The sequence below is a fragment of the Tauraco erythrolophus genome, chromosome 4 (assembly GCF_009769465.1).
Source record: "Tauraco erythrolophus isolate bTauEry1 chromosome 4, bTauEry1.pri, whole genome shotgun sequence".
NCBI lineage: Eukaryota > Metazoa > Chordata > Aves > Musophagiformes > Musophagidae > Tauraco > Tauraco erythrolophus.
The window spans coordinates 73,869,236-73,896,601 of NC_141468.1; the positions used below are offsets into that span (position 1 = coordinate 73,869,236).

The 27,366-nt window shown below is 40.9% G+C and overlaps 1 protein-coding gene across 1 annotated transcript in view; it reads left to right on the forward strand.

The window, feature by feature from the left end:
• The first annotated feature begins 23,871 nt into the window (after positions 1–23,871).
• The window catches only part of DUSP16 (dual specificity phosphatase 16), a 30,405-nt gene continuing 26,910 nt past the window's right edge, over positions 23,872–27,366 (forward strand). Inside the window, exons 1-2 of the mRNA XM_009977891.2 lie at positions 23,872–24,102; positions 25,268–25,406. Coding sequence (XP_009976193.2) covers positions 23,872–24,102; positions 25,268–25,406 — 370 coding nt within the window. The remainder of the gene's footprint in view (positions 24,103–25,267; positions 25,407–27,366) is intronic.

Consider the following 27,366-nt stretch of genomic DNA (forward strand, 5'->3'; position numbering starts at 1 on the left):
GCTGTCCCTACAGCGTGTCGATACTGGTCTTGTTCTTGGTGGCATTTTGACAACTGAGAGCTTTGGTCATTCAGGGAAGAGACTTTTTTTCCCAGTCCATGCAGACTGAATTTTGCTGACTCGCATCAAAGTTGCATGTGAGTTTGTACAAATAATTCAACTGAAGCAGTCTGTCTGTCAGCACAGCTCTGCCATTCAGCCAGGTGCAAAGCTAAAGAATTAACCTAAAAAGTGGTTAATTTCCAATAACTTCATCCAATATTGTTTTTAACAACAGAGACATCAATTTGTGGTTTGTTTTTTTTTGTTTTTTTTGTTTTTTTTTTCCTCTTCTGTACTACTCCTCTGAGTTTTTTTCCATCTCCTCAGTGGTGGGGAATGGCTGCGTGCATATGGTTGTAAATATTATGTTTATCTTAAAATTTAGATTCTTTGGAAGTTTTTGTTACAGACTACAAAATGGACTTTCTAGTAAGTCTACATAAAGTTCCTTTGAACAATTGAGTTGACATGCTCAAAGACACGTGGGCAAATTTAACGGTGGGTTTGGGTCAGATGGAGAGGGCTGGTTCTGTGTCCTCCCTCATGTCTTGCCTTATGCTCCTTTATGCCTGTCATCAGGTCTGCCAGAGGTTCTCTGTGGCTACTTTTAAATCAGTTTTTCTAGTACTGAAGTTCACTGATTTTATTTTTTTCCCCTTTATTTTTTTGCTTTTTTCTGTCACCTATAGCATCTTTTACAAACACTTTGTAGCTATGCTGGTATCGCTTGCTTTAGTGAGCATTACACATTTCTGTTATCTGCTCAGCCCTTACGTTCTTTAATTCCCTCATAAATCTTGAGGACACGATGACTTACTGTTAGTCAATCAGTTTTTTTTCTTGTCTTCTTTTGACGTGTCAGTCCTGACAGTAGATCATCTTAGTTTATCTCAAAGTTGTCTTTTGCCAGCATCCTGTGTGGGAGAGGCTCTTGCAAAGAAAGCTATTTTTGCTTTCTCAGCTATTATTATCTAGTTGCTAGTATCAAATTTAATTGCACCTTTCCATTTTTGTGCACCAGCTTTTAACGATTTTTCTTAGCATTTTGATATGTTTCTTAGCATTTTGATATTTTGAACAGTAAAGAGCTGATACTTTTTACTCTCCTAAAGCTGTCATTTATTGTGCTTTCTGTTTCTTTACCGGGGCTTGGATTCACATTTTTCTGGGATATGTTCATTTGACCTGCGTAACCTCACAAAAATGTTACCATTTAAACATAATGACTCTTTTCTTCCCTGGCTTCCTGTTCCCTTTCCTTGTGAAGTGGTATGTATACCTTCCGCAACTTTCAGACTCAGCTGGGAGCTAAACATGCAGCTTTTAATTTCCTCTCTCTTCTTGAGTTGAGGATCCTTTGGACCGGCAGTGTCTTAATCCCCATTTCTGAAGCGTAGCGGCAAGGTACTAGTTTTGGTGGGATTCCTTCCATGAGTGTGGTGAACTCAGTTGTCTTGTGGCCACTGTCGTTTAGCGGTGAGCTAGTGCAAACAGTAAACTGGCTTTCTGACATAGTACTAAAATCTCTCTAGTGAGAAGCAGTTTCTTATTTCCCTGTAAAGAACAAACACGGAACCAAAAATGAACCAAAAATGTCCCTTCGCGTGTCCTGCCGTGGTTCAAAGGCTAAATTGAAATGTAGATTCTGCTCTGTCAAATTAAACTTCTCCTGCGTTTGGCATGGTATTCCCCTTACTTCCTTCTCTAAACAGAATTGGCTTGACTATTCCTTTTCCACAGTAACTGTGTGATTCCTTGTTTAGTTTGTGGGAATTGCAAGAGCTCTGATGTTTTCGTGAATTAAAGGTGCCAGATTCATAGTGATTTCTTCCTCCTTCCTGTTGTTCCTTGCCTCCTGCTGACAGCCACATACAGGCTTCTTGGAGGTTTGTTTGTTTTTGTTTTCCCTTAGAAAAGACTCTTCCTCATCAATCTTCATGGCAACTTATCGTTCCTCATATACAGAGTGCTTCAGCTAAATTCAAATGTAATGCCAGTGCCGTTTTACTAACTGAAGGAGTAAGGAGGGCTGGACTATGTCAGCTGCCTTTCCTTCATTTGGGGAGTGTGATTCTCTAAATTCCTTCCTGATAGGTTTCCATTTTGAAATACACTCTGTCTGGAATGACATGGCATCTCTGCCATAAAATCGTTATGAAACACTAAGCATGGAGAATTTGTTATCAAAATACTTGTTTCTTCATATTTATTTTTTTTTTGTGAAGGTCACTGTTGTGAAATGGAATGATTAAGAAGTGTTACTCCAGAAGTAGAGAAAAGATATTGGAGATTGCATCTCTTTTCTGCAAAAGACAGTGGTGTCTTGAGACCCAATTACTCAAAAACAAGTTGTAATGAAAATATACTAAAATCCTCAGCTTTAGCTTGGTTGTTTCAAATACTTGGTAGAACTCCAAAGTGGTAAATAACTCGGTTATTTTCTTTATGGAGTACTAATCTTGTTTGCTTTGGCATCTAAAACCAAAGTCGCAGCTTATTTTTATTTAATACACACTTTTTTTAGAGTATCCCTTCCATGCAGTAATACAGATATTTATTACAGAACCCAGGAGGCCAGTCACAGACCATGGACTCTGCTGTATTTGGTGGTCCCAGAGGCAGAGAGAAGTGGTGTTCACCCAGGCAATTCTGGTCAACATAATAACCGTAGTACCAATGCCCAAATCCTTGCAAACTCTGTGGCAAAGTAGTGGGTTTGAGGCACTGTTTGGAAGGGGTGTGAGAGAGGTGGATGTCTTGTGTTATCTCATATGGCTTAAGAAGAAAATAAAGATGCATCTGGTCAAAGGAACAAGTCTGGAAAAATCACATTTGCTGCAGTGTTCTGCATAGGTGTGAGCAGCATAGTCAAGGCCAAAAATGCTACTGCGCTACTAGCAAAAAGAGATCACGTGCCTATGTGAATATTTTTCATTCATCTATGTTGTTTAAATTGTCTTAATACCAAGAGGAAAAATGGGCAGGATAAAACTCTAGCTTTGATGTAGAAGTCTAGAGACAAATCCATCATGAGAAGAAGGAAGTTGATGGAAAAGGGGAGTGCAAAAAGGGGAACCTCTCAGCCGGAGCTGAGAGGTTTTTGAATTTCTTCAGGTGGGCACTAGAAATTATTTAAACATGCAATTACTTGATTTGTAGGTGAAGCCATTAGCTAGTGATGTGTTTTTCTAGACTGGCCATCAGTTAATCACGTTTTCTTTCTGTCACCATTTTTATTGCAACACATGGTAGTTAAAATCCAGAAGAAAGTGTGGTAACATCTTAAGTTGTCTGCCTGTTCAGTTACTTCTGTTAACAGCAAGAATTTGGTTTTTTTTGATGACTGACAACAGTTGGCATGCACAAGAAGACATCTTCAAAGTAAGTCTTAAACAAACAAAACCACCTTTCTTCTGTAACTTCTGGTGTTAATTCCTGTCTTTCTACTTTTTCTCTTGAGACTGTTACAAGCAGTGGTTGTTTCCTTAATGTATGATTAGGTTTACTGTGGAGTTTTTAACAGAGCTACATTTTGAGATGGAAATCTAAGATGAGATGAGATGAGATGTCAAAGTAATGGATTTACACGTGGTGGTTCCTGGTGGTCCCCAAAACATAGTTCATGTCAACTTGTTTCTGCTATCGCAGGACATATCCCTTTGACCACTCCGAAGCATAAAAAGTGGCCCAGAGTTGCTCTTCTCCTTTATAGTTATTCAACTGTAAAGTTTTCTTAATTGTTGTGAGACAATCAGGAGATGTCTATCTCAGGAAAGCTGATGGAAGTGTTACCTTCAGGCTCTGCACATTGGCTGCTCTCTTTGTAAAGTTCTGAGTGCTTCTGCCGTGGTGGATGCAACACAGCATTTCTACTTGGGACATCAGTAGACTAGAGATGGATTTTGCAACATGATCTGTGTCTGAAACTATCGGTAATCTAATGGCTGGGTTCAGACATGGAAATTGTGCTTTAGAAGAGCTTTCTTGTGGAAAAACCTGAATGCATTTAAATGTCTGAAAAGAGTAAGGATTGGGTGGAGTACCATGGGAATTGCCTTTAGCCTGGCCGGATGGATAGACAGCCTGTGACAGGCCCCAGAAAGATTTGATCATGCCTTAAAAATACTAAAAGAAGGTACCCATATTTAGATTCTTAATCTGGTCCTTTGTGATCATTTATCCCTAAAAAGAAGCATGAATTTACTTGATGATGAAAAGAATTTTGGGTATGACTATGGTTTTGTCAAAACAGAAATGCATTAAAAGATACTTACCTAGACTATTCAGTGTCCTGTCTAGGAGCCACTGCTTTAAGTCATGGGAGTTGCATACAGTAGGAGGTACAAAATGCAGTGGAGTGGGCCATTTTCTTGCACATCTCTGTCTTTGTTGAGTGGTGACAGCACGAGTGTTTTTTCAGATGCTCTTTTTGGAGGTGGTGAGCTTTGTCTGTTCGCTCCTTTCAGAAGAAACACCTCAAATGCCTTTAAGTAGCTAATGCAGAAGAGGATCGAGCTTTTCTGTGGTTACAAGTTCCAGGTGCTGATAGTAAAGATGTTTCCCATGGGTAGGCAGAAAGAGAAGCTGATGTTCCTGGGTAGATCTGTACCACTTAAATTGCTGTCTGGAGTGGGGGCAGTTTCCCTTGGGAGCCCTTTTTGCATTTGTGAAGGGCTAAAGTACAGCAAAAGAAACTTTCTTCCCCACTGTTTTCCTCATTCCAGTCTGCCTGAAGCAGAGAAACCATGGCTCCAAAGCTGTCATTAAGCTTCCTAAGAATATTTTTATTAATTGCAGTTGTCTGTACAGTGTGGTTTGACAAGATTAGCGAAGCATGGAGAGCACTTCCTACTGTTAGGATTAAAGTTTTTCTTTTAATGACAAAGTTCTTCGGATTTGGCACGGTCTGTCTGCTGCAAACTTCTGAAGTACAAACAGCGATGACCTGGCAAGCAGCACAGCGCTGGTAAGAGGATACTTGGGCCAAGGACTTGTAGCCAAGTGCTTACCTTTTTGCATAAGACTTTCTTTAACGGGAATGCAAAGCAAATCGGATCATGGTTAGATAATTACTCCTCGATTGAGCGAGTACCGCCCCGAGGAAGATGTGTATGTAAAGAACGTCATCTCTTTTCGTGCTGCATAAGAACAAGGATGGTGTGCTGAGACTGTGAGCTGTCATCATGCTGGTGTTTTCCCGTACTTGACTCTACAGGCTTGCGCTGAAAGGAGTTATTAACTTGGGTTTTGCCTTAAACACACCAAAAAAACTACGGCAATCTCGTATAAGGGGCAATGGTGCACTTTGAACTGTACCACGGGGCTTTGGATCTTTAGACCCAGGCAGCAGGCACTGTTTGTTTGTACCATCAGAGCAGGAATACTTTGTAGACAAGTCCTCCGTTCCCATCTGAGCAGTGCAGGCTTTGTTTAAAGCCAAAGGTGTATCAACTCCAGGGGACAACCGTAGATTTTGTGGATTAATATCTGACGGCCAGGTTCATCTTTTTGGGGCACTAAGTGTATTTTTCCTCTCCTTCAGTTATTCCAGCATACTTCTCACTCAACTCCATACACAGACCACCCCTGCTCTCTGCAGCAAATTCTGTGTGCTCACATTAAGATTATTTTCCATTCCTTATGCTGTCAGTGTGTTTGAGCAGAAGTAGTAACTCAAGAGATCATCTACTTTCTCTGGTGAGAACCAATCTTTCTCTTGCAGAACCAGTGAATGTGGACGTGGCAGTGGGGGGGATAGTGCAGATTTTGATGCTTAGCCTAGTCCGTCCACCCTCTGCTGTGAAGTGCTGTGGAGAAAATGTTTAGGTGCCTGCACAAATAAACCTACTTTTCTATCAAAGCTAGTTTCACCAAGTTGGTAGTTTGGTTCAGAGCTAGCTCGTGAGTCTTAGATTTAAGCATCTCCTCTGCACACTATCTGTCCTTGCACTGAAGCATGCTCAATGCCCATGTAATATCAGAAGAATTTAGCTGCCAAACACATTAAAAAAAGAAAAAAAATCCCTGCAGCTTCTTGCTTTTTGAATAAAATTCAGGCATATGTCCATAGGCATACCAAAAGGCATACTTTTGGTGCCAGGTGGTCTCCCTGACAAACCTAAAGCTGGTTCTTGAGGAGATCTTATGTGGTTATGCTTTCAATAGAGTGCCAGAAAGCTGAACCTTGCCAAAACTATGATTTAAGCTGATGGTGAGAACAAGATTAGGAAGAATGTTTTAGTCCTGGATAGGCATTGTAGCTACAGGTAGACTAGATACATTTTCTTCTAGATCGAAGTCATAGGTTTTGTTATTTTGGCCTGTTCCGAAGCAGTCTAATCCAAAATAAAATTTGGATGTTCTAAAAAATTATTTAGATTTGTGCTTGACTTTGCCCAGCTCCCGGGTTATGGATTATTTGATTTCAGGAGTGTGTGCCTAGGCATTTACTGCTCTAGCTTGAACCTGGTGGTGTGGCTGCACGGGAAGAAGCCTGAAGGGGGTGGGAGCAGTGCTTCTCCTTCTCCTCTTTCCTGGTGACCTTTGCTTCTGTGGTCGCATTAAACTCTTTTCCTGCACATTTTGACCTGTGCTATAATCATATCAGAGAGGGCAATTGCAGTCAGGGACGAAGTCTTTTCTGGAAAAGATTTCTTGCCTAAGTCTGCGCGCCTGAAACGCATTTGTCATTTATTGGTAGAAACTGGCATCTCTCAGGTGTCTTTTTGCTGTGACTCCTCATGCTCTGTGGTTCAAGCCCCCAGGTCAATCTTTTCGTACTACTCGGAGTTCCCATGGAGAACCTAAATTGCATACACCACTCTAGGCGCCGAACTAGCCAGCTAACGATTCTTTGCAATCCAAATAGAGTTAAAAACCAAGCAAACAGAAAATGCAGGTAACAAACACTTCTGCTGTATCTGTCACTGTCACGACTTTGTAAAGGCAAGCACGTCTAATCTCACCTGCTGTCTTTGTCACTGATACCTTTAAGTCAACATGGAACTGAAGGAAAAGAAAATTGGTTTTAAAGTAGAAAACAATTGTCTACAAAAGCTGCTTCTCATGGCTTTGTAGAATGAAATCCAGTTCTGTCTTTTTAAGTAATGTGGTACGTTTTTCTTTGTAGCTGGAAATGGTCAAAGTTTTTCAGTAGCCTGAAAAACAGCTTTAAGGAAACTGTCATTTTCGTAAGGGTATTTTGTGTGTGTGGATTTTGTTTTGTTTTGTGTGGTTTTTTTTTTCAGAAAAACCAACTTTTTCAGACAGGCTATAAGACAAGTTTGTAAGGAGAGGGATTTTTTTGTTTGTTTGTTTTTTCTGTTCAGACTCACTTTGGGGAAGACAAGCAAGGCTTCAGGAACACAAACCCTACTTAAAGCTTGAAACAAAAACAGTGAATATAAGGCTAAATCTAGGTCAAGTTTGAGTCAAGAATAATAAAAAACCACTTGATAATCCAGAGAAAAGTTTGTTTATGGGAAAAACGTACCACAAATCTAGTCACTGTGATGACTCCAGGATTTTCTTGTTTTGATATTCACTACGAGGCTTTGGGGAGAGGGAAATGTTCTTTCTTTGAGGGTATCTTTTAGGTTTCTTTCTGTCTTGTATCATGTGTTTTCAGTGGTGTGGCTTCAGCCAGACAGTTTCCATGAGGAATATGATTCATTGGGTAATTTATGACATACTTCGGGATGTGCTTTGGACTTCTTCTTTTCCTGTTTGGGAAGAGAGACAGGCTGAATGTGGAGATGTTTTGGAAGCCTTGGCTGTTGTTCCTGTGCCACGCTTTGGTTCTGTTTCACATCCGCGTGTGTGAGGAAGGGCTCGTGCATTCTGGAGTTCGTGCCCTGTCTCTCCTTATCGCTCCAAATTAACCAATCTCATAAAAGATGTCACCTCTCCCTGCGAGACTTGCCTTTCCTGTATCCTTGGGCAGTTGCAGATACAGCAGTAATAGTGGAGATCCATGGGATATGCAATTCTTGTGAACTGAGTCTCTTATGTTTTCTTTCATAGAGTAGCTGGAATTTAAATGTGGTGCTGGCAACGACTGTGAGACAATGCATCTTTGCCTGAGACACAGCGAGATGCTTTTCTTACCATGTTAAGGATTCATGCAATAACACTGTTCCATGGATGTGTAATAGCAGTTTGAATATGCCAACATGATGGTTTAAAACAAACAAACGGTATCTGTACCAGTTAGGAAACACAGCATCATGCACAAGAGAGTGGGAGAGTCTGGGCTAGTATTGTCTCTCTCATAGTGTAGCCCCAAGAGAAATGCTTTAGCAGCATATAACTGGTGACCTTTTTTTCCTCTTTTTCACTTCTGTTCCAGCTGAGTGTTCGCAAGGGAGAGTTTCTGTAATGACTGCTGCAGTGGGAAGCATACAGATTGACTGTGGTTAAGATGCACATGGGGTTAAGTTTAGATATTTAGTGATGAATATGAACATGACTTAAATGGTAAGAGTTAGGCTCACTAGTAAGGAGCTTGCAGATGGCCATTTTCAAACAGTGACCTGTTTTTCTTGCCTACCATTGTGTTTTTAGATGGCTTTCCTTTACTCACACCTGAGATTTTTTTTTGGTTTTGTGCTGTCAAGAGAGCAGCCACACAAAAGGCTGATGGGGCCCATCTGAGAGGATGAGGGGAAAAACAGTGGGGGAGAGATTGGGTGGCACCTCAGAGTGGGTCTCCCACTGGCAGGTGAGAAGTGGAAGAGACTAATAACTGCTTTTAAAATCTCTCCTTTATATATATATATTTTTTTTTAATTTTACTATTCAAGCAAAACAAGCAGCAGTAGTGGTTCAAACAGCTGCCTTGCTTGGGTCTGGTTAAAGTTGCTTGCAAAAGCTTATTGCTGGGTCCAAGGCTCATTTGAAGTATTGTAGCTAGACAAACTTACAGTATCCTTGTGCTTCACAAGCTTTCTCCTTTGCTAACTTGCTTAAAAACCCTGCAGCTAGTCTTGTGTCAGAAATAATAATGAAAAGGTATCTTCCTTGAACATCAAAAGTTATGCAGATAGATTAGCTTTTGTATGTGAGAATGCTTCAGTTTTTTGGGGTGGCTGCATAAGAAGCGTTTCTGAGTAAAGTCCCAATTTAGTGGGATGCTTTGTGTCCTCAAGATTTAGCTGAATTTGGGTAGAATACAGGGACATCTAGGATTTCTTTAGATCAGATAAGGATGAGGAAATACCATAAAATTGTTTGGGTTGGAAAGGACCTTTAAAGATCGCCTAGTCTGCCCCCTCACCCAGCCTGACCCTGAATGCTTCCAATGATGGGGTGTCCACAACTGCTCTGGGCAACCTGTTCCAGTGTCCCACCACCCTCATGGTAGAAAGAAATTATTCCATGTGTCCAGTCTAAACCTACCCTCTTTCAGTTTAAAACCATTACCCCTTGTCCTGTTGCTAAAAGCTCTGGTAAAAAGTCTCTCTCCATCTTTCTTATGAGCCCCCTGTAAGTATTGAAAGGTGAGTTGAATTACTACAGTGCACCTGTTTCCTGCACCTTTTAATGGGCAGTTCTCTTCTGGATGTTGTCTAATGAAGGTGAAGTCTAAAACGGTAACCTGACTAAAGCCACGTTTTCTTAAACTTCTAGTAAAGGTGGGTTTTTTTTATAAAAAAAGGAGGAAAAGACCCCACCAAACTGTGCTGTATTTGACGGGAAGCCAGTGTAACTCCCTTGAAACTGGAGTGGCATGCCTGAGTCAGTGAGGTATGAGCTAAGAATCTGGCAGAAGCCTTTTGCACAAAGGAAGGCTGAGAGAGTCTCTCAGGAAGCCTGTACGCTGCTAAATGTGGCATGTTTGAACATGAGACTGACATCATTGTGAGTTCATAGTAGTGAAAGAACAAAGTATCAGCCACAAATTAGACTGACCTAATTTTTAAGTCACTTCTAAAAACTTAATAGCACAGTGTGTTGCTTGTGCAAGCTGTTTATTTCTATCCTAACCTCTGACTACTCAATTTAAACTACAAGTTAACCCTCTAAAATGTCGAAGGAGTTGTTCAGGAAGGTGCATGTGTGTGTTTGAGGGGTGCTGCAGACTTCCTTCCTTGGCTCTTTTTCCTCTCTGACCTCAATCTTCACATAAAGGAAGTGATTAAGGACCACCCATCGTATACCTTTATCCTTCAGGATCAGTTTCCTGGAGGTAAAAACCTCAGGATTGTGTACCAAAACCTAACTCGTTCCTATGGGCTGCTCACACGCAGACTGAAAGTCTGTCTGAAAATGATCAGAACGCTTGCCAGCAGTATCAGCAGGATTTTAGGTATAATCAGTAAGTTATTATAAAACTAATCACTGTTATTTACTGATGTACCCATGATCATTGACAAATGACTGGTGCTTCTTCCATTGCTGAATACCTAAGAAATACAAGGATCTTGCAGTTTGCAGATAATATACTTCTTTCCAAGTATTTATTAGTTGGCTCCGCATACACTGAAGTCAATCCGTTCTGCTGATACATTACTTCAGTTATTGCAGAAGTATATTGAACTCTCCTAGCTTCAGATCACTTTGACAAAAATCAGTGCCTTTCTGGTTGGTTTTTAAAGGACTATGTAAAGCAGAACACCTCTACAGATTCTGGGAAAATAAAAAAATCTTGTTTATAGATTTCTACGGAGCTGTGCATACATGTAGGCACACTTCAAACAGGATAATACAAATGTTATTTACAGAAATATGTTTTATTTCTCTTTGCTATTCAAACTCCCATTAGAAGCCCAGTGAGGTTGCTGCAAAACGTTTCTTGTTGACTCTGGTCTTTGACTAAGGCGAGTATCAGATAGTAACAACAGAATTTACTCCCTCAGTTTGGTATTGCATGCTTTAGCTCTTCAAAACTTAAAAAACCCTGGTCCCGTTTAATTCTTGCAAATTAGATGTAATGGTGGTCACATTTTCATGGAGCAGATCCTCCTGGCGACTATGCTAAGGCACAGAGAAAATAAGGAGGTGATTGGTGACAGCCAACATGGCTTCACTAAGAGCAAATCCTGCCTGACTGCTTCGGTGGCCTTCTATGATGAGGTTACAGCATTGATGGATAGGGGAAGAGCAACTGACATCATCTACCTGGACTTATCCAAAGCATTTGATACTGTCCCACATGACATCCTTGTCTCTAAACTGGAAAGACATGGTTTTGATGGATGGACCACTCGGTGGATAAGGAATTGGCTGGATGGTCGCGCTCAAAGAGTTGTGGTCAATGGTTCGATGTCCAGGTGGAGGCCTGTGACGAGTGGTGTTCCTCAGGGGTCAGTACTGGGACCAGTGCTATTTAACATCTTTGTTGGAGACATGGACAGTGGGATTGAGTGCACCCTCAGCAAGTTTGCAGATGACACCAAGTTGTGTGGTGTTGTGGACACGCTGGAGGGAAGGGATGCCATCCAGAGGGACCTTGACAGGCTGAAGAGGTGGGCCTGTGAGAACCTCATGAAGTTCAACAAGGCCAAGTGCAAGGTCCTGCACGTGAGTCGGGGCAATCCCAGGCACAAATACAGACTTGGCAGAGAATGGATTGAGAGCAGCCCTGAGGAAAAGGACTTGGGAGTGCTGGTGGATGAGAAGCTCAACATGAGCCGGCAATGTGTGCTGGCAGCCCAGAAAGCCAACCGTATCCTGGGCTGCATCAAAAGAAGTGTGGCCAGCAGGTCAAGGGGAGTGATTCTGCCCCTCTACTCAGCTCTTGTGAGACCCCACCTGGAATACTGTGTTCAGCTCTGGAGTCCCCAGCATAAGAAGGACATGGAGCTACTGGAACGAGTCCAGAGGAGGGCCACGAAGATGATTCGAGGGCTGGAGCACCTCTGCTATGAAGACAGGCTGAGAGAGTTGGGGCTGTTCAGCCTGGAGAAGAGAAGGCTCTGGGGTGATCTTATAGCAGCTTTCCAGTACCTAAAGGGGGCCTACGGGTAAGCAGGAGAGGGACTTTGTACAAGGGCGTGTAGTGATAGGACAAGGGGCAATGGATTCAAACTGAAAGAGGGGAGATTTAGATTAGATATAAGGAAGAAATTTTTTACATTGAGGGTGGTGAGGCAGTGGAACAGGTTGCCCAGAGAAGTTGTGGATGCCCCATCCCTGGAAGTGTTCAAGGCCAGGTTAGATGAGGCTTTGGGCAACCTGGTGTAGTGGAGGATTTCTCTGCCCATGGCAGGGGGGTTGGAACTAGATGATCTTTGAGATCCCTTCCAACCCTAACCATTCTATGATTTTGTCAGTTGTTCTTGAGGGAGATTAATATATTTTGTGATTATGCCACTCTTCTTCCCCTACTTAAAGGGTAATGTTTATAGTGATGTAAGAGGCACAGCTGAGGAATATAAGTCACCTTCTGCTCTTGCCTTCTGTTGTAAAGATATATATGGCTTCTCTTTTCAGCCGTGTGGTTACCATGCTGGAAACGTGGCTTCGTCACTGCTGCAGGTCTTGTATAACGTGGGTCAAATTCAAAGAAACACTTGGGATCCTTTGGAAAAGACGTACCAGGGCACATTACCTGGAGCGTAGCTCAGGGAGATACCATGACTTCAGTTTTTGTTTTGAAGTGAGTCCCTGTTGGTACCCTCCTGTCAGTTAGGGGAAAATCTCAGTCGGACTGAGCTTACACACCTGTAATGCAGATGTTTTATTGGGCCCAGCATCCCTTCTGAAGATGCTTCTGTGTGCTTTCATTGCTATGTAGCATACACTGCTCACAATATTAATTTTGCTTTGAGCATGCAGAGGGTTTTTAAAATGAATTTGACAACAGATTAATTAACACTTAATAGGTTGGGTGGGGTTTTTTTTAAATTTCTAGATGTTTCTCTGTACAGCTGACACGACATGCATGCAGCGCAGTGCAGCACTGTGTTTTCAGGCACAAGCAGGAAGAAACAAAGTATTAATGTTGACAGTTGTTGTTTTTTTTTTTAAAAAAAAAAAGAAATTCCTTCCAAACTTTCTCATGCCCTGATGTGAAGGGGTTGAATGAGCATGTTGCCTTCCGGGAGGACTGGTGTCATTTCCTCAAATGGGTGAAAGACCAGAACGTTTTAACCCACAGCGTACTGTGGAAGCAGTTTACACGTCTCTGTTCTTAAAGGAGATTGACTCACTGTGGTCTTTAGTCATTCGATTTAATTTAAGAGAAGAGTCATTAAAAAGTCTGTTGCAAGAAATTCACCCCTGCCTTGCCTAGAAGCCATTCTGATTTATTTCTCTAATAAAATTACCCTCATTATCCTTTGCCTTTAATCCGTCCTGGTTCTTGTACGAAGGCTTCAGATCCACCTTCTGCTTTCATTATACAGTGATCACAAAGCAGATCAGAGTTCCTTTTTTATTTTTTTATTTTTTTTAATTTTTGGCTTCTTATTTGCAAGCCCATATTATTTAAACATCTCCCCCTTAAAGTGTCTCACTCTGCAAAAGGCGTTAAACCTAAATGCTAACCATTATCTGAAGACTCCCGGGTCCCATCTTACCTTCTTTCATGGGAAGCTTTTAAAAGAAGTAGCACGGACTGTTACAACTGTTGTGCTTGATGTTTATTTAGCGCTTGTCTTCAGGGCACTCCTCCTCCTTTTAATCTTTTAATCAGCAAAAAGATGACCATGTAAAATGTGTAAGTCACCATTTGCATTGGTCTGCAGAGCTGCGGAACAGAGTCAGTCGATTTGGGATGTGTGGATCATGTAGTAGATGGAAACCTTGGTGTCGTGAAAGGGACTGTGGTAAAACAATCTCGTTCTCCAAAGAGTAAGGAGCGCTGGAATTTCAGCAGCTTGAAGTTTTATAAATTAATTCAACCCTTTAAGGTTTCCCTTTTTGTACTTTGTGTCTTTGAATCGAATGCTAAAATACAGTTGCTGGTAGAGACTCTCGGGCGTGGACTTTGCAGTTGTCACAACTAAATGATGAAACTTCACCATTCGGTGTGCAGGACCCAAACAAATAGCACTTGTGATGTGTTTTGTAAGGACAGGCACCTGTCCTCTAGTTCTAATTTGGTTTGTGAATTCTTACGTTATGTGCTGTAGCTTTGGACTGGATCTCCTCAGGCTCAAATTACATAAATAAAATAATGTTATAACTTTTTGTAAATTTTAGAAATTTTATACCAGGATGCTTCATACACGATTAGCTTTTTAGGAAAGGACAAGATTAAACTTTTAAGAAAGGAGAGGTAGGCACTGAGACCTGAGAAGGATGCTGTCATACTTGACTGCTCTGTCTCTCCCTGGCTTCTGGCTCATCTGGTGCACCACAACTCAGCAGCTGTGGGAGGAACGCTCTGTGTGACCCGACTGGTTGGGTTCGTTTAGCTGCAGTTTAGGGAAGGCCCTGAGCAAGAGAGGAGAAAAAAGAGTTTCCATTTCTTATTGTAGAAAATAGAAAGAGGTATTTAAATAAGGCCTGGAGGACTTCTTATTTGCCAGAAGTAAGCAAAAAGGCACGTTTATATCCTTTTGTAATTCACCCTAATTGAAAGGATGTGTATTGCTTTTCCTGAAGTCAGCAGAAAAATTCTGGCTTCTTAATGATGAAAGACTTTTTTTTAAACTTTCTGCTAAGCGTGAATAGCTGAAGTTTCCAATTTAAACTTGGGTGGCTCATTCATATTTCACTTAATGGTAATATGGTATCCTCTCTCTCTCCCTCCCCCTTCTTACCACCAAGGCTAAAAAGGAGGAGGGGAGATATAAAACGTTTCCGAAAATTACAGGAAATGTCTGTTCCTTTAACAGCATTGCCAGGGAATTTCCAAACGCGCTTAATGCTTATGGCTGAACTTGCAGCAGCTCGATCTTCAATCATGAGTGGATCATGTTCTAAAATTGTGACACCTCCTTCCAGTAAACTGTGCTGAAATTAAGTGTATGCCTTGTTTCTCATCCGCTCTTCAGCAGAATTAATTGTGCCTAATGGTGAAATGAGAGCTCTTGGGGGCTGCTTTAAACTCCTGATTTACTTCTGTTCATTAAAGTGGGAAAAACATAGTATATAGTTTCCTGAGGTTATTGCTAGTTTATTTGTAAGGACTTTGAGGGGGCATGGATGGCAGGTGCTAGTGAATGTGAAGACTACCTGGCAGTTTTCCGAGAGACTCCACAAACTGCATGTGAAGCATAAAGGAACAAAAAGGGAGATACTTTTTGTCCCAATATTTTGTTTTGTTGGTCTGTCACAAGGTGATCTCTGATCATAGGGGTTTGTATCTAGGCAGAACCTAATCAGTTTTAAGCGCTAGGTTACTTCGAATTTCCAGGGATGAGATTAGAAAAGGGGATAGTGACAAACACTATCAGTAGGATGAGCTTTCTCTTCTTTCTCCACCGCTGTCTGCTGGGCTTCTGCTGCTGGACTGGGCGAAGGAGCAAGGGAGATCTGCAGAGCTTCTTCCTGGGGCTTGAAAGGCTGTCTGCCAGCCGGAGGCAGGGGAAACATGGACCTGGCACAATCTTCAACAGATCTTCTCATCCACCTCTCTGCCCTGCTGTTCTCAAGTACATATGCCGATGCGTTGATGATGGACAAGTGAGTGGATCTCCAGCTGGGGATCTCCCAGAGACAAACACGTGGGTCCCAGTCAAGGTGTCCATCCCAGTGAGCAGAGTGCGGTCTGGGTAGTGAACTCTTTAATTATCTGTCTGAAGGGCTCTAGCCCCGTGTTGTACTGTTGGCACTTCAAGGTTTTCAGAGAGGTTGCTTGAAGCCAGAGAGGTGATTCTTGTAGCTCCTTTCCTTGCAAGATGACATGGGGTTCGAATCTGTTCACTGACTGTCATAATGTGCTCAGCCCTCTGCTACGGTGGCTCTTTGTGGTTGTCATATCATTTACTATGTGGTTTGGAGCCACTCCTGGATTTCGTAATAAGGCAGTGCTTGGCAATAATTTATTATCATGGCTTATGTTACAGTGATTAAGCGGAGCTGTCATCTCTTGATAGCGATGATTTGAATCTTGTTTTTAGCTGCCCAGGAAACGGTTTGGAATTGACACTAATGTGTTTATTTTTACTTCCTCATGTAAAGGTTATAATTTAATTTGTTCATGTAGGAACAACAGGTGCTTTGTGTAGAGGTTATATGGATATGACTATACATAATGATTGGTGACGCCAGTGTTACCAGTTTCCAGTGCTGACTCTTTTAGCGTGTGGGGACGTGGGATTAATTACCTGAGATGTTCTGTTTTGTTAGTCTTTGTCCATGCAAAGTACAGCTGTAATAAGACTGACCTATGGCAATCTCCTGTATTAATAGATACTGAAGAAGAGTTTGTGAGTTTGCTTGAAGTCACACCAACGCATCACCCATGAATGCTAGTTACAGATTAGTTTTCTAGCAGGGAGATATGTCAAATTGTTTGGAAAGCTATTTTGGATTGGGTTTTTTGTTTGTTTGTTGTTTTTTTAAGTATCTTCAACCTTTTCTTTTTCTCTTTTTAAAGATAATGGAGAGATTATCTGTAGATTTTTTTCTTTTCTTTTAGAAAATGAATATAACAACTTTCTATTTCAGACCCTTTCCATATAAACAAATGCTAGTGTTTATAAATCTCTTGTCACACAGGTTTTCATGTGTTTGGGGGAGTTTTACAGCAAATTACTGCACTGAAAGCATGAAATCCATTTTCTGCTGTTTTTTTGTCTTCTAATAAGGATTTTTTTATTTTTATTTTCCTGTGTTTAGGTATTTCCCTCTGCTGGCCTTTGTATGTGAACCACCCTCTGTCCTGTTCAGGCCATTTAGATTTTGACTTAAATGTAGGTGAGTAATTGCTTTTGACATGAAACAATAATGATTTCATACAAAGGTACTCCAGAATTTTCATTTGCTTTGACTTGGAAGTCATACAGGGAGAATCATCTTTTAAAAATTCATCAATGCATTTCCTGGTTGTCTAATGTCCCAGGCAATAGGAAACTAAAAATGTTATGTATTATAGTGTTTGTTTGGAGTGGATTAGGTAAACTTTCATTCTGGGTGTCACAGAACTGTATGCTGTGAACCTGCGGTGAAAAAGTATTTTGAAATGGAAAGAGCTTCTTGTTTGTATGAGTGGAGAAGGGAGTCCCCAGATAAAGTCTCTGAGCTGTTGAATAGAGTGATGTAACATATCAACAGCATGTTCTAACACTTCCCATGAGCTCACATTCTATCAGTCAGATTTCCCTGCTATAATACTTGATAAATGTTTATTATTCCACAGTGAATGTCAAAGAAGTTGACTTCTTGGTAGATGCAAATGATGGTAATCTGGCTCATTGCTTAGAGCAGGTGATGGTGCCTGGATGATATTCGCAAGAACGTTGCACCTATTTGAGGGCTGTGTTATGTGGATCAGCAAAATGTGTTTTGGTGGTGTGTTTTTTGGTTTTGTTTTGGTAGTAGAACACGTTATATTATTTCAGATAGCACTAGTGGTACGAGAAGCAGTATCTTACAGTTTTCTAAATGGAAGGTCTATTCATCTTGCTTCACCCAGCTATCTTAGAGTGCGGGTGGTAAAAATGTCGCTGAGCAGTAGGTGTAGAAATAAAGCGAGCTTAAAAATCCAAACTGGAGGTGTTTTATACAGCTTATTCAGGTGAAGTTGATTTCCTTTCTGACTCTATGTCTCAGTTTTCAGATTGGTGAGCACAATGAAGTGGGGTGTCTTCTTTAAGACTAGTAATCAAAACTGAGTGATTAGTCAAGTAGGATGAAGGACAATAGTGTACTGAACAGAAAATTCTGCTTCATCTATTTTTTCCAATGGATTATATTTGCCTTTCTCATGAATGTACAGTGTGTAATCTAAAATGCATGTGGCTGCTGTTTCTACAAGGAAGAGAAAATTAACAGTATTCCATTTTGACTGCATATATAGAGCTAAAATACAGATGTGCTGAAAGTAGAAAAGGAGGGAGCAGCTATTCTGATCATATAGATAAGCAAAGAAAAGCAGGGTGAAATTCTTAAAACTGCTTCTCTTTTATGAACGATACATAAGTCACCTTTTTTTTTAAAAAAAAAAAAAATCTGTGTGTTTCTATTTGAGTGACTTCCTTGCTACTCTCCACTCTTGCACCAAAGTGGAGTGTTCTGGGGAGGGTAGGGGAAAGTCTGTTCTTCCACCCCTCAACCAATGTGAGGAAATGATGTCCTTAGGAGATGATGACACTTGCTTGAGTCATCTGAAAAGCCAAGAGGCACCCTTGTTCCCCTCAGTTGAGGAACATGAGCCCATGTTAACAGAGCTCTTCTTTTAAATTACAAGCATTTGTAATCTCACTCTGGTGTGGCCTGCACAACAGCAGGCAAGACATAGGCTTCTTGTAACCTCAGTTATGTTTTTTTCCCAGACTTTGCACTTTATTACACAGTTGTCGATCTCTGGAATTTATTGGCTTGCTTGCTGAATTCAGAAGTCTAGCTGTTCCTTACTTTTGCTTAGAAATCTTATTTTCCTTGTGCTCCACAGGCACTTTGTGTTTCTCGCTACCAATGAGTAGCAACTTGAGCAAGGGTCAGCCCTCTCTTTCCTTGGTATCACTCAGTCTATAGTAGCCCAGGTTACAAGCATCTGTCCAGAACAACTTTTATTTACATCTCTTGGAGGCCGGTTAGGGAATGCTGTGGCTGTCACAGATGTGGGGGGGGGAAAACATCTCACAGGAGTGGGAATTTGCCTTGTGATCCCTAGATCAGGAGTTCCTCTTTGTTGCAGGAGTTCGTGTAGGCTTGTTTGTTGAATATCATGTGTGGCTGGGGTGGTAGGGACTGATGGTGATGGTATTGGCACTGGCTGTTGAACCACTAGCAGCTCCCAGCTCAGCAGCACTGGAGTTGTTTTTCCTTTTGAAAACAGTGGGTGTGCCAGCAGTGGCGCGCATCCTGCAGTTTAGGAACTCCTACCTCTGTCTTTGGATTCAGCTTTTGGGTTTCTTTCTCATACTGGTGTCCATCCTCAGAAATAGAAAAGGAAATTTGGCTGTAGAAGAAGGTAGTGTTTTTCCTCATATGTGCATGTGTTTGCCTCTAGAAAGTGAAAAAATACATGGTTTTAAAAGTCAGCTCTTCCAGGTGTCTCAGGCTGAGTATGCAACAGCTGCCCTTCAAGGACCTTCTACTGTTCAGAAGCTGTAAAGTTGTTTTGTTGGCATTTTGCTATGCAGCAGGTGACGTATGTGGGAGCGTTGCTGTAGCACCTGACAAAGCAGGCATTAGTGATGTCAGGAACAAAATTGCTGAGTGTTTATGACACCAAGGTTCAAGGTTATCTTACGTGACCTAGAAGTCTTCCAGAGATAGTAGCAAGGCTTCTAGAAGCTCTTTGCTAGTTCCTTAACCAAGGTAGAATTAGAGCGTAATTCTGAGAGTTTTTAAAATATATTCTTACTACATCTGCCTCTTTAAAAATAGTTGCTATCATGAGCCAAAGCGTGAGATAACTGAACCAAGCATGTTGCTATGATGTAAGGGGATTGCTTGGAGTCAAAGTGGTAGAAGTAGAAATTAGGAGTGCATGCAAAAAGCGAGTTATTTTGACCGAAGAATCAAATATACAACTTAAATGTCAGGTTTCCAGTTCTGTGGTTGCCTGCTTCACTCCATCTGAGCCATTTTGGATGGAGACAGGAACTGCTGAGGCCAAGATGGATCTTGTAGTTCTGTGGCAACATTACACGTACGTACTAGAGGTCCACTGTTGTTTGTATGGAAGATAGTAAGGGTTTTGTTGTTTTGGTTCTTTAAATGGTATGGAGAAACTGTAAACATACTAGGCAAGTGTGGAACAGATCTTTTTAGTTTTACAGTGAGTTAAAAGTTCAATTTTCTTCTTTAAAAGAAGAGGTAACCAGCAGTGCACGTGTGGCAGTCCATCTGCAAGGAGGAAGCAGCCATGCAGTATTACCAGTGTGTATGTGAGTGACTTCATGCAGTATTCTCATAGCTCGATTATCGATTACGGCTCACTTTTGTGTAATCTTGATTTCGGTGTAGAACATCCTGTGACTAAGATGGTTTCCCAGCTTGAAGATCAGCAGCATAATGGCCTATTCAGGGCAAAGCGTTACATTGCGTCATTTTGTGAAACACCAGGGTGTCAATACGTACGTACCATTGAGATCTATGTCACAAGTAGTGAGCAGAAAAAGAACAGTCGAGAAATTGAATTTTAGCTTTTCACAAGCTATGATTAGAGACGAAACAGACATTTCAACACCTCATAGCAGCTGAATGATAAGAGCAGTCACCGGGAAGGGGAGGACAGCTCTAGTGTTTACCTAAAGCAGAAGGCTGCCAGTTTCTCTTGTTTAGATAGATCCCAAGGAAGAGTCCAAAGTCTGATAGTACCAGAAACAGAATCAAAACAAAACAAAAACCTGTAATTGATAAAAATGTTGTTCCTCCCCTGCCCGATGAAGCTTTTCCTGTCAAAATAGGATTTCAGTCACAGTAACTTGAGGTGATGTTACTGTGAAGTTTATTACTTTCAAGCCGTGGGCAGAATGCTTTCAGAAGCTGAACACATAGCTGTATTTTAAGTTAATAGTGTTATTTAAAAGGATTCTTGACTAGTGGCCCACTTGGCTTATGTTCTTTACATGCTCTTTACGCAGTCACCATATATGACTGGTTTGAGTTCTTTTTAAGGATCTTCTGGAACAAACTTCTATCATATGAGAGTGAAGGCTGAGACAGCAAGCAGTAAGCATTTAGAAGATAAGAAATATACCCAAACCGAAAGTTGAAAATTAAAGATTATGTATTTTTAACTGCTTTCATTTTAGAGTTCTGTAGTTTCTCAGCTGCTTTATTTTCCTGTTATTACTTGGACTTTAAATCAGCAATTTATCCATCAAAACAACCTGTCTAGTTCATGAACAAACTGTCTAGCTCGCAAAAGGGCTAGAGCCAATTCCCACTAGAGCCAGTGGAAAAGTTTTCATTGAGTTCACTGGGTTTGATATCTGGCAGCCTTTGATACGAATAAAAGAGAATCAAAATTCATGACAGGACATGTTAAGAGAAATAAAAAAAAAAGCAGAATACTTTTTTTTCTCTGAAAACAAATGGACACAGCTATCAGGTTTCACCTTTTTTTCCCCCTTGCGTAATGGTATAGTCTTTTGATACCTTCCAGCCTTTCTACAGAGAGCCTGAGGCTAGTATATAATGACTGCTCTTTGAGGGGGAGCACACCTGCCAACCAGGTTGCAAAGATAGGGGTTTTTTTTAATAGGTTTAATTAAGGCTTGGTATAGTAATGTTTCCAATAATTTTTTGTAATTTAGAGCAATATGCATTTCACTGCTATATGCTTCCACTTATCTAGACAAGCTTAAGAGCATTGACTCTATAGCAGTAGAGTCTGGGCAAATGGAAAATCACGTTTTGTCAGCCTAATGGCTGCTTATGTGAAACCTGGTGTTTTTCTTGTATTGCTACATGAAACTCTCACAAAACAAGTTTCTTTTAGTTTTCTTTTTGTTCAGGTGAAGTTTGTATATGTAGATTTGCATAATATGTCTAATGAGTAAAACACCTGCTGACCTGCGATTTCCCATTGCTAAACATAGCTGACCTGTTGCTGTAACAGGACTTTTAATAAACTGTCTATAAATTAGTTTGAATTCATGACTTCTCTTGCAATTAAAATAAATAACAAACATTTCAAACTGAAAGTGGCAAGTTAACACTATACGTAAAATGTAAGTTTTCCAGCTGAACCTGTTAAACTGAGGATGTAGAATTATGTTTTTTAAAAAATATATAAAATCTTTATCCCCATACGTACCTGTATATGCATTAAGAATCCAGGAAAACATATCCTCATAACTTGCTTCTGTTTACAGATGTTTTGCTGCCCCAAAAGTGTCAATCAATTGGATTTTTACTTTCTTCATCTGGCCACTTCAGTTTTGTGACAGTTGTGTTACTTTGCTTTGTCCCAGCCAGCAGAACACGGAGGTGGAAAGGCTGCTTGGGACACAGGCTGGGTAGCATGGGCCAGAACTGATGTGAGAGTCACCTGAAAGCGCATTTTGCCTTGTGCAAGAGATGTTGCATGGTGTTGCTGACCTAAAATCGCTTCCCCAAACAGGAAAAGGGAATGCGATGGCGTGAGACACGCAAACTGGAGAAATGTGGTTTCTTGCAGAGCCAGCTTTACCCTGCACAGATTTGAGCCCGGACTGCTCATTTCCAAACAGTCTGCCACACTGACGAGGTGAGGAACTCTGTCAGGCTTGTCCTTTTCATGTACAGGCTGTAACCTGTGAGCTCCGCCACCTCAGTCAAAGAAGTCCCCACCCTCAGCTTCACGTAGATGACTGTCTCTGTAAACATCCATGATTGCACTAGGAGACCAAGTTGTGAACTATGGGAGCAAAGCTCGTTGACTCGTGTTTTCTGTTGCATCTAGAGCTGCAGCACTATGTGCACTAAAATGCTGCTAAATCTCTTATAGATAAAGCCCCGTGGTGGCTCCTTCCTGAGGAGAGTTCCTACAGGCACTCGTTCCATCAAAGTGTATTTTGGGAGACTCTGACAAGCCTGGAGACAACTGTGAGGCAGTAATACAAATAGATGGTTAAACATTTCAGGTGATTTATTTACTGCTCTGCTGCTGCCGCCATTTCGGCTGTGGCTTGGATGCTGTCAGGATCTCATTTTACAAAAGTACAGTTTGCCTCAGATGTTATTTATCATGTGTGAAAAGGATAATGCACCTCACATAACTGTCCCACCTGCTCCAGAAGGGCCAGAGACAGCGGACACTGCTTTACCTTTCAGTAGTGCGTTCACGAAGCCTCTGTTCCGTGTCTGGTGATTAATTCAAATAAAATGCCTGTGTCTTCATATAGCACCTTGTTCTTCTGGTTTCTCTTCAGCCATGCTCTCGAAGGAGAGAGGTGGATGTAAGTTTTGTCCTTTCTTTTGTACATTTTCAGTTTCCTGACTTGCAGTGCTGGTTTGTGAAACTTTCCAAGGCGTTAAACTTTGAAAATATGCCTTAACTAATTTTACAACTTCTTACAGGGTGGTGAAGTGCTGAAACGCATCTAATTAGTTTCGCCATTGAAAGGAATACGATGATTTAGGGCAGTATCTCTTAATTATATTCTAACAAAGTCTTGTGAAGAGGCAGAGCTAGTGGCAACAAAAGCCTGCAATTAAGGCAGAGTACTCTGCCTGAAATACAAGATAATTGTCCAGGCAAGATCATTGGCATAGATTGAGAGAGTGCAGTTGCAAATACTCTCTCTAGGTGTTTGGCATGTACAGCAGAGAGGAGAACTTCTCAGGAGTGTATTTATTTTATGGTACAGACCAGTGTGCAGTTAGCCTCTAAGTTGGATGTTTTGTTCTGCACACTTTCATGGCTTCATCTAGTTTGTGGTTTTTTTTTTGTCTTCCCCTTCTTACAGGTTCTTAGTCCTGTGCGAAGCTGATGGGTGGGAGAAAAGGTAAAGAATGATGTAATGCAGCAGCAGCCAGAAAGCATCTTTTGTTTGAATTGTGAAATGGCTACTCCATAGTCATCTCCCGATGAATCAGATGTGAGGGGCTGCTTTGTGGAATGAACCCTTTGTAACGGCACATCAACTGGAAGCAGGAGGAGACATTCAGTTGAAGAGCTCTTTCTGAAAATGGGTTTAACTTTTCTTTTGCCAGTCACTACCAGCATGACCTCATACACTTCTAGTACAATGGTGTGGCTAAGCCTTTGAGTACACAGCCATTACATCATCGCAGCAAATTAGTGAGGGAGGTGGTGAAAGAGGCCTCATTGTTGTCATGGCCGATGAGATGATCAGGACTCAACTCATTGTCGCTGAGAAGTTGGTGGCTTTGCTGGAGAGTGGTACAGAAAAATTGCTGCTGATTGATAGCCGCCCCTTTGTGGAATACAATACATCCCACATCTTGGATGCCATCAACATCAACTGCTCCAAGCTTATGAAGCGGAGGCTGCAGCAGGACAAAGTTTTGATTACAGAGCTCATTCAGCATTCAGCAAAACACAAGGTAGGGGTCATTTTCCTATTATTCCTTGTATTTGTTTAAAAGAGTGCCTGGAAAGCAACTTGTAATAATTTTCCCCTAGGTATTTTGTTTTAAAAAAACAAAATTAGGGGACTGTGTTTTGCCAACCGCTTACCCAGATGTAAGAGACTATCGGTTACTGCTAAATATATCTTTGGGATTCTTTGTAGCCTGCTCTCCCCTAAGTGACAGAGCAATGGGGAGGGATTTAACAATTGCTCAGAAAGAATGCTCTCAGGGTTCTTGTAAGTCTTGCAATGCACAGTCCTTAAAATGTATGTAATTAAGGCAGGAAACCTTCTCCCCCTAAACTTCGAAGGATTATTTGGGGTCTGTGGTGGTGGGGATTGCTTAGCAAGTGGTCATACAGTTTGCAAAGAAACTGTAGCTCTGTCAATCCTGGCTCCTACTTGCTGTTTAAAATACTTTACATGTGAGTAGTTTCATAGAATCATAGAATGGCAGTTTGATGGGTTTTTGGTTGTTGGGTTTGTTGTTTGTTTTTTTTTTTTTTTAAATAGTGTTACTAGTGAAAAGAAAATAGCTAAGCTGTTCAAATTTAGTGTGTATCTATGTGTGTTTTGTTAGTTTTTTTAATCCAATGTTACTTGTGTCAAATATTTTGGTTACAAAGGTAATTTATTACATTCTTGCTTTGACATGTTAAAAACTGAAGCCTTTTATTATTATTACTATCTAAAGCATATTTTATATGCAAAGTTGTATAGATGACTAAAACGTGTGTGGTTTTAGCCAATTTAAGGTCTCTTTACTGTTTATACACAAAAAACCCACAAGCAGAATCTGAGGTAGGGCCTTGTTTTAAAAAGCTTAGCTTTTAACCAAACCAACCAACCTAGCTGAAGGTAAAGCATTTTAAAAGTGACATAAAATTACCTAATGGTAGAAATTTGCAGAGTGTGCTTCAACTTGGAGCAAATAGTCAATTTACAAACTCTCAAAGGAATTAGATTTGATCAGGCATATTAAGTGTTAAATAAAAACCGTTTTGTGTACAGCTATGTAGGTAATCTATGTATCTGAACTGCTGCATAACAAATATGTGGGAACCCTGATGCAGGTGATAATGTGGTGCTTTTAATCGTCTTCCTCCTTCCTAGCTTATTCTGGATGACTTGTGTTTCAGGTTGAAATTGATTGCAAGCAGGAAGTGGTGGTGTATGACCAAAGCTCTAAAGATGTGACCTCTCTCTCATTGGACTGCTTTCTTACTGTGCTCCTGGGCAAACTGGAGAAGAATTTCAGCTCTGTCTATCTGCTTTCAGGTATGATGCACCAAGAAAAAAGCCCAAACACTTGAATAAGGAAGAGAAAGAAAATGCTGTCGTTACAGCTGATGTGTACGCAGTTTTGCAACAGTGCTTGTATAAACTTCAGTTGTAGCATAGCTTTATCTGTAGTTGTTTATACATATAGTGACACTCATAATACATGTAATGCTTAGAAATTGTGTCTTAGAGGGGATATATTTCACCATTAGTGCTGTGTAAATGGAAAATGATCAATGCAGGGTTTTTTTTGATACATACGTCTGCTATGTTAGGGTCAAAAACAGTAAAAGAAGTGTGCTTTCCTGATCTTTTAAGTGTTCTGAGTACTAGGAGGAAAATCTCTTCCTTGCTGAATTAGTAATTACTACAGTAAGAACAAGATAAATGATCCGCCAGAGTGATGGAGATGATTTTGTGTGACTTTTTAAACTTCACCTCCTTAAGTGTTAGTACTCTATTTAGGTCTTCTCCCCCACTCCTACCTTTTTCTCTCCCCCTCCCCACCACCCTTTATTTGTTTATGTATTTATTTAATCCCAGGTCAAAGCATCCATAGAAATTCAAGTCCTTATAATACAGGATTTGTTGATGTTAACGTGTGCTCGTGTTGTTACTTCTGTCATGGAACAGTAGACCCAGTGTTCACAAGAAGGAACAAGGAAGGGCACGAAGTAGATCCAGGGCTGAAAGAAGAAGGGATGACGAATACAAGTAGGAAACCCATTGCAGTGACTCGATCAGTAATCTGATGAAGTGTATACATAGTCTCTGAGAAATGTTAAAACTACAGCCAGAGGCTGAATAATGATGAGGAAAAGGGAAAAAACTCCAGAGAGATGATGCTTCTTAGCAAGAAGGTTTCACTGAGGTTTGTAGTGACTTCAGATGAAAGTGATAGGGAGGTGGTTGTGTTACTGAACTTCTCCCAAACTATTTTGAAAGTGAGCACAGAGAAAATGAATCATTTCTGCACTTGGACAGGCACGTTTGGTGCTCATGTGAGCTGTACTTACAGAAAACTAAGTAGGGTTTTGCTTTTGCTATGTTTGGTGCTTCTCTTTTCTTGGTAAGAATTACGTCTGTGGGTTGTGGACTACAATAGTAGATTAAGTAACTCTTCTTCTATATGGGCCGCTCAAGTAAATGCGTGGTGTCTAGGCACAGTAAATGCTTAATGTAAGAGTGATGAAATACGGGGTTAATACTCCCTTAAATTTAAAACTGTTGTTTAAAAAATAGGCCAGTCTAGAAGCAGTTCACGTCTCTTAAGAAATCCTTTTATTGTTCAAATACCCGAGTCTGCTCATCTGTCCTGAGGTTTTTTGATAACCAGAAGCATATTACAGCTCCATGCAGTGATACAGACTATTCACAATGTAATTTCCATGATAGGAAGAGACAACAGCTCTCTAATAACTGAGAATTAGAAGAATTAGACCTCATGGCAAGGAGGAGTTGGGGGAGATCCTGAATAAAGCCAAGCGGAGGAGAGTATCAAAAAACTTCCCTTCCTTCTCCTGTCACTCTATAGATTAGTTGTGTGAGAAATGGATTTGATCTTCTTTTTCCCCTCTGCTGGACCCTGCGAAGGAGGTGGTCAGAGTATCTCCATCCTCAGATTTGCCTGTGGCTCCTGTAGGAAGGGAGCGTTCCCCAGCTCCCCAGTGCATACCCTGGGAAAACACCAGTTGCATGTATCGTAACGATACTATGAGAAATTGTTTTAGTTTGTTTCTAGTACATGGTAGATGTCTGTTCAAGCTGAAAATGCAACTTAAACCACGTGCAAGATACTAGTGCACATTAGCTAGCTGAGGTGAACTTAGCCACATGAAGCTGGTAAGGATTAGGTTGGCTGTTAGATGGAGAGAAAGGGAATCTAATGGGTCAAAACTCTCCCTTATAGAAGGGAGGATTTTTATTTTAGCATGTCTAATGCATTTCTCTTAGCAAA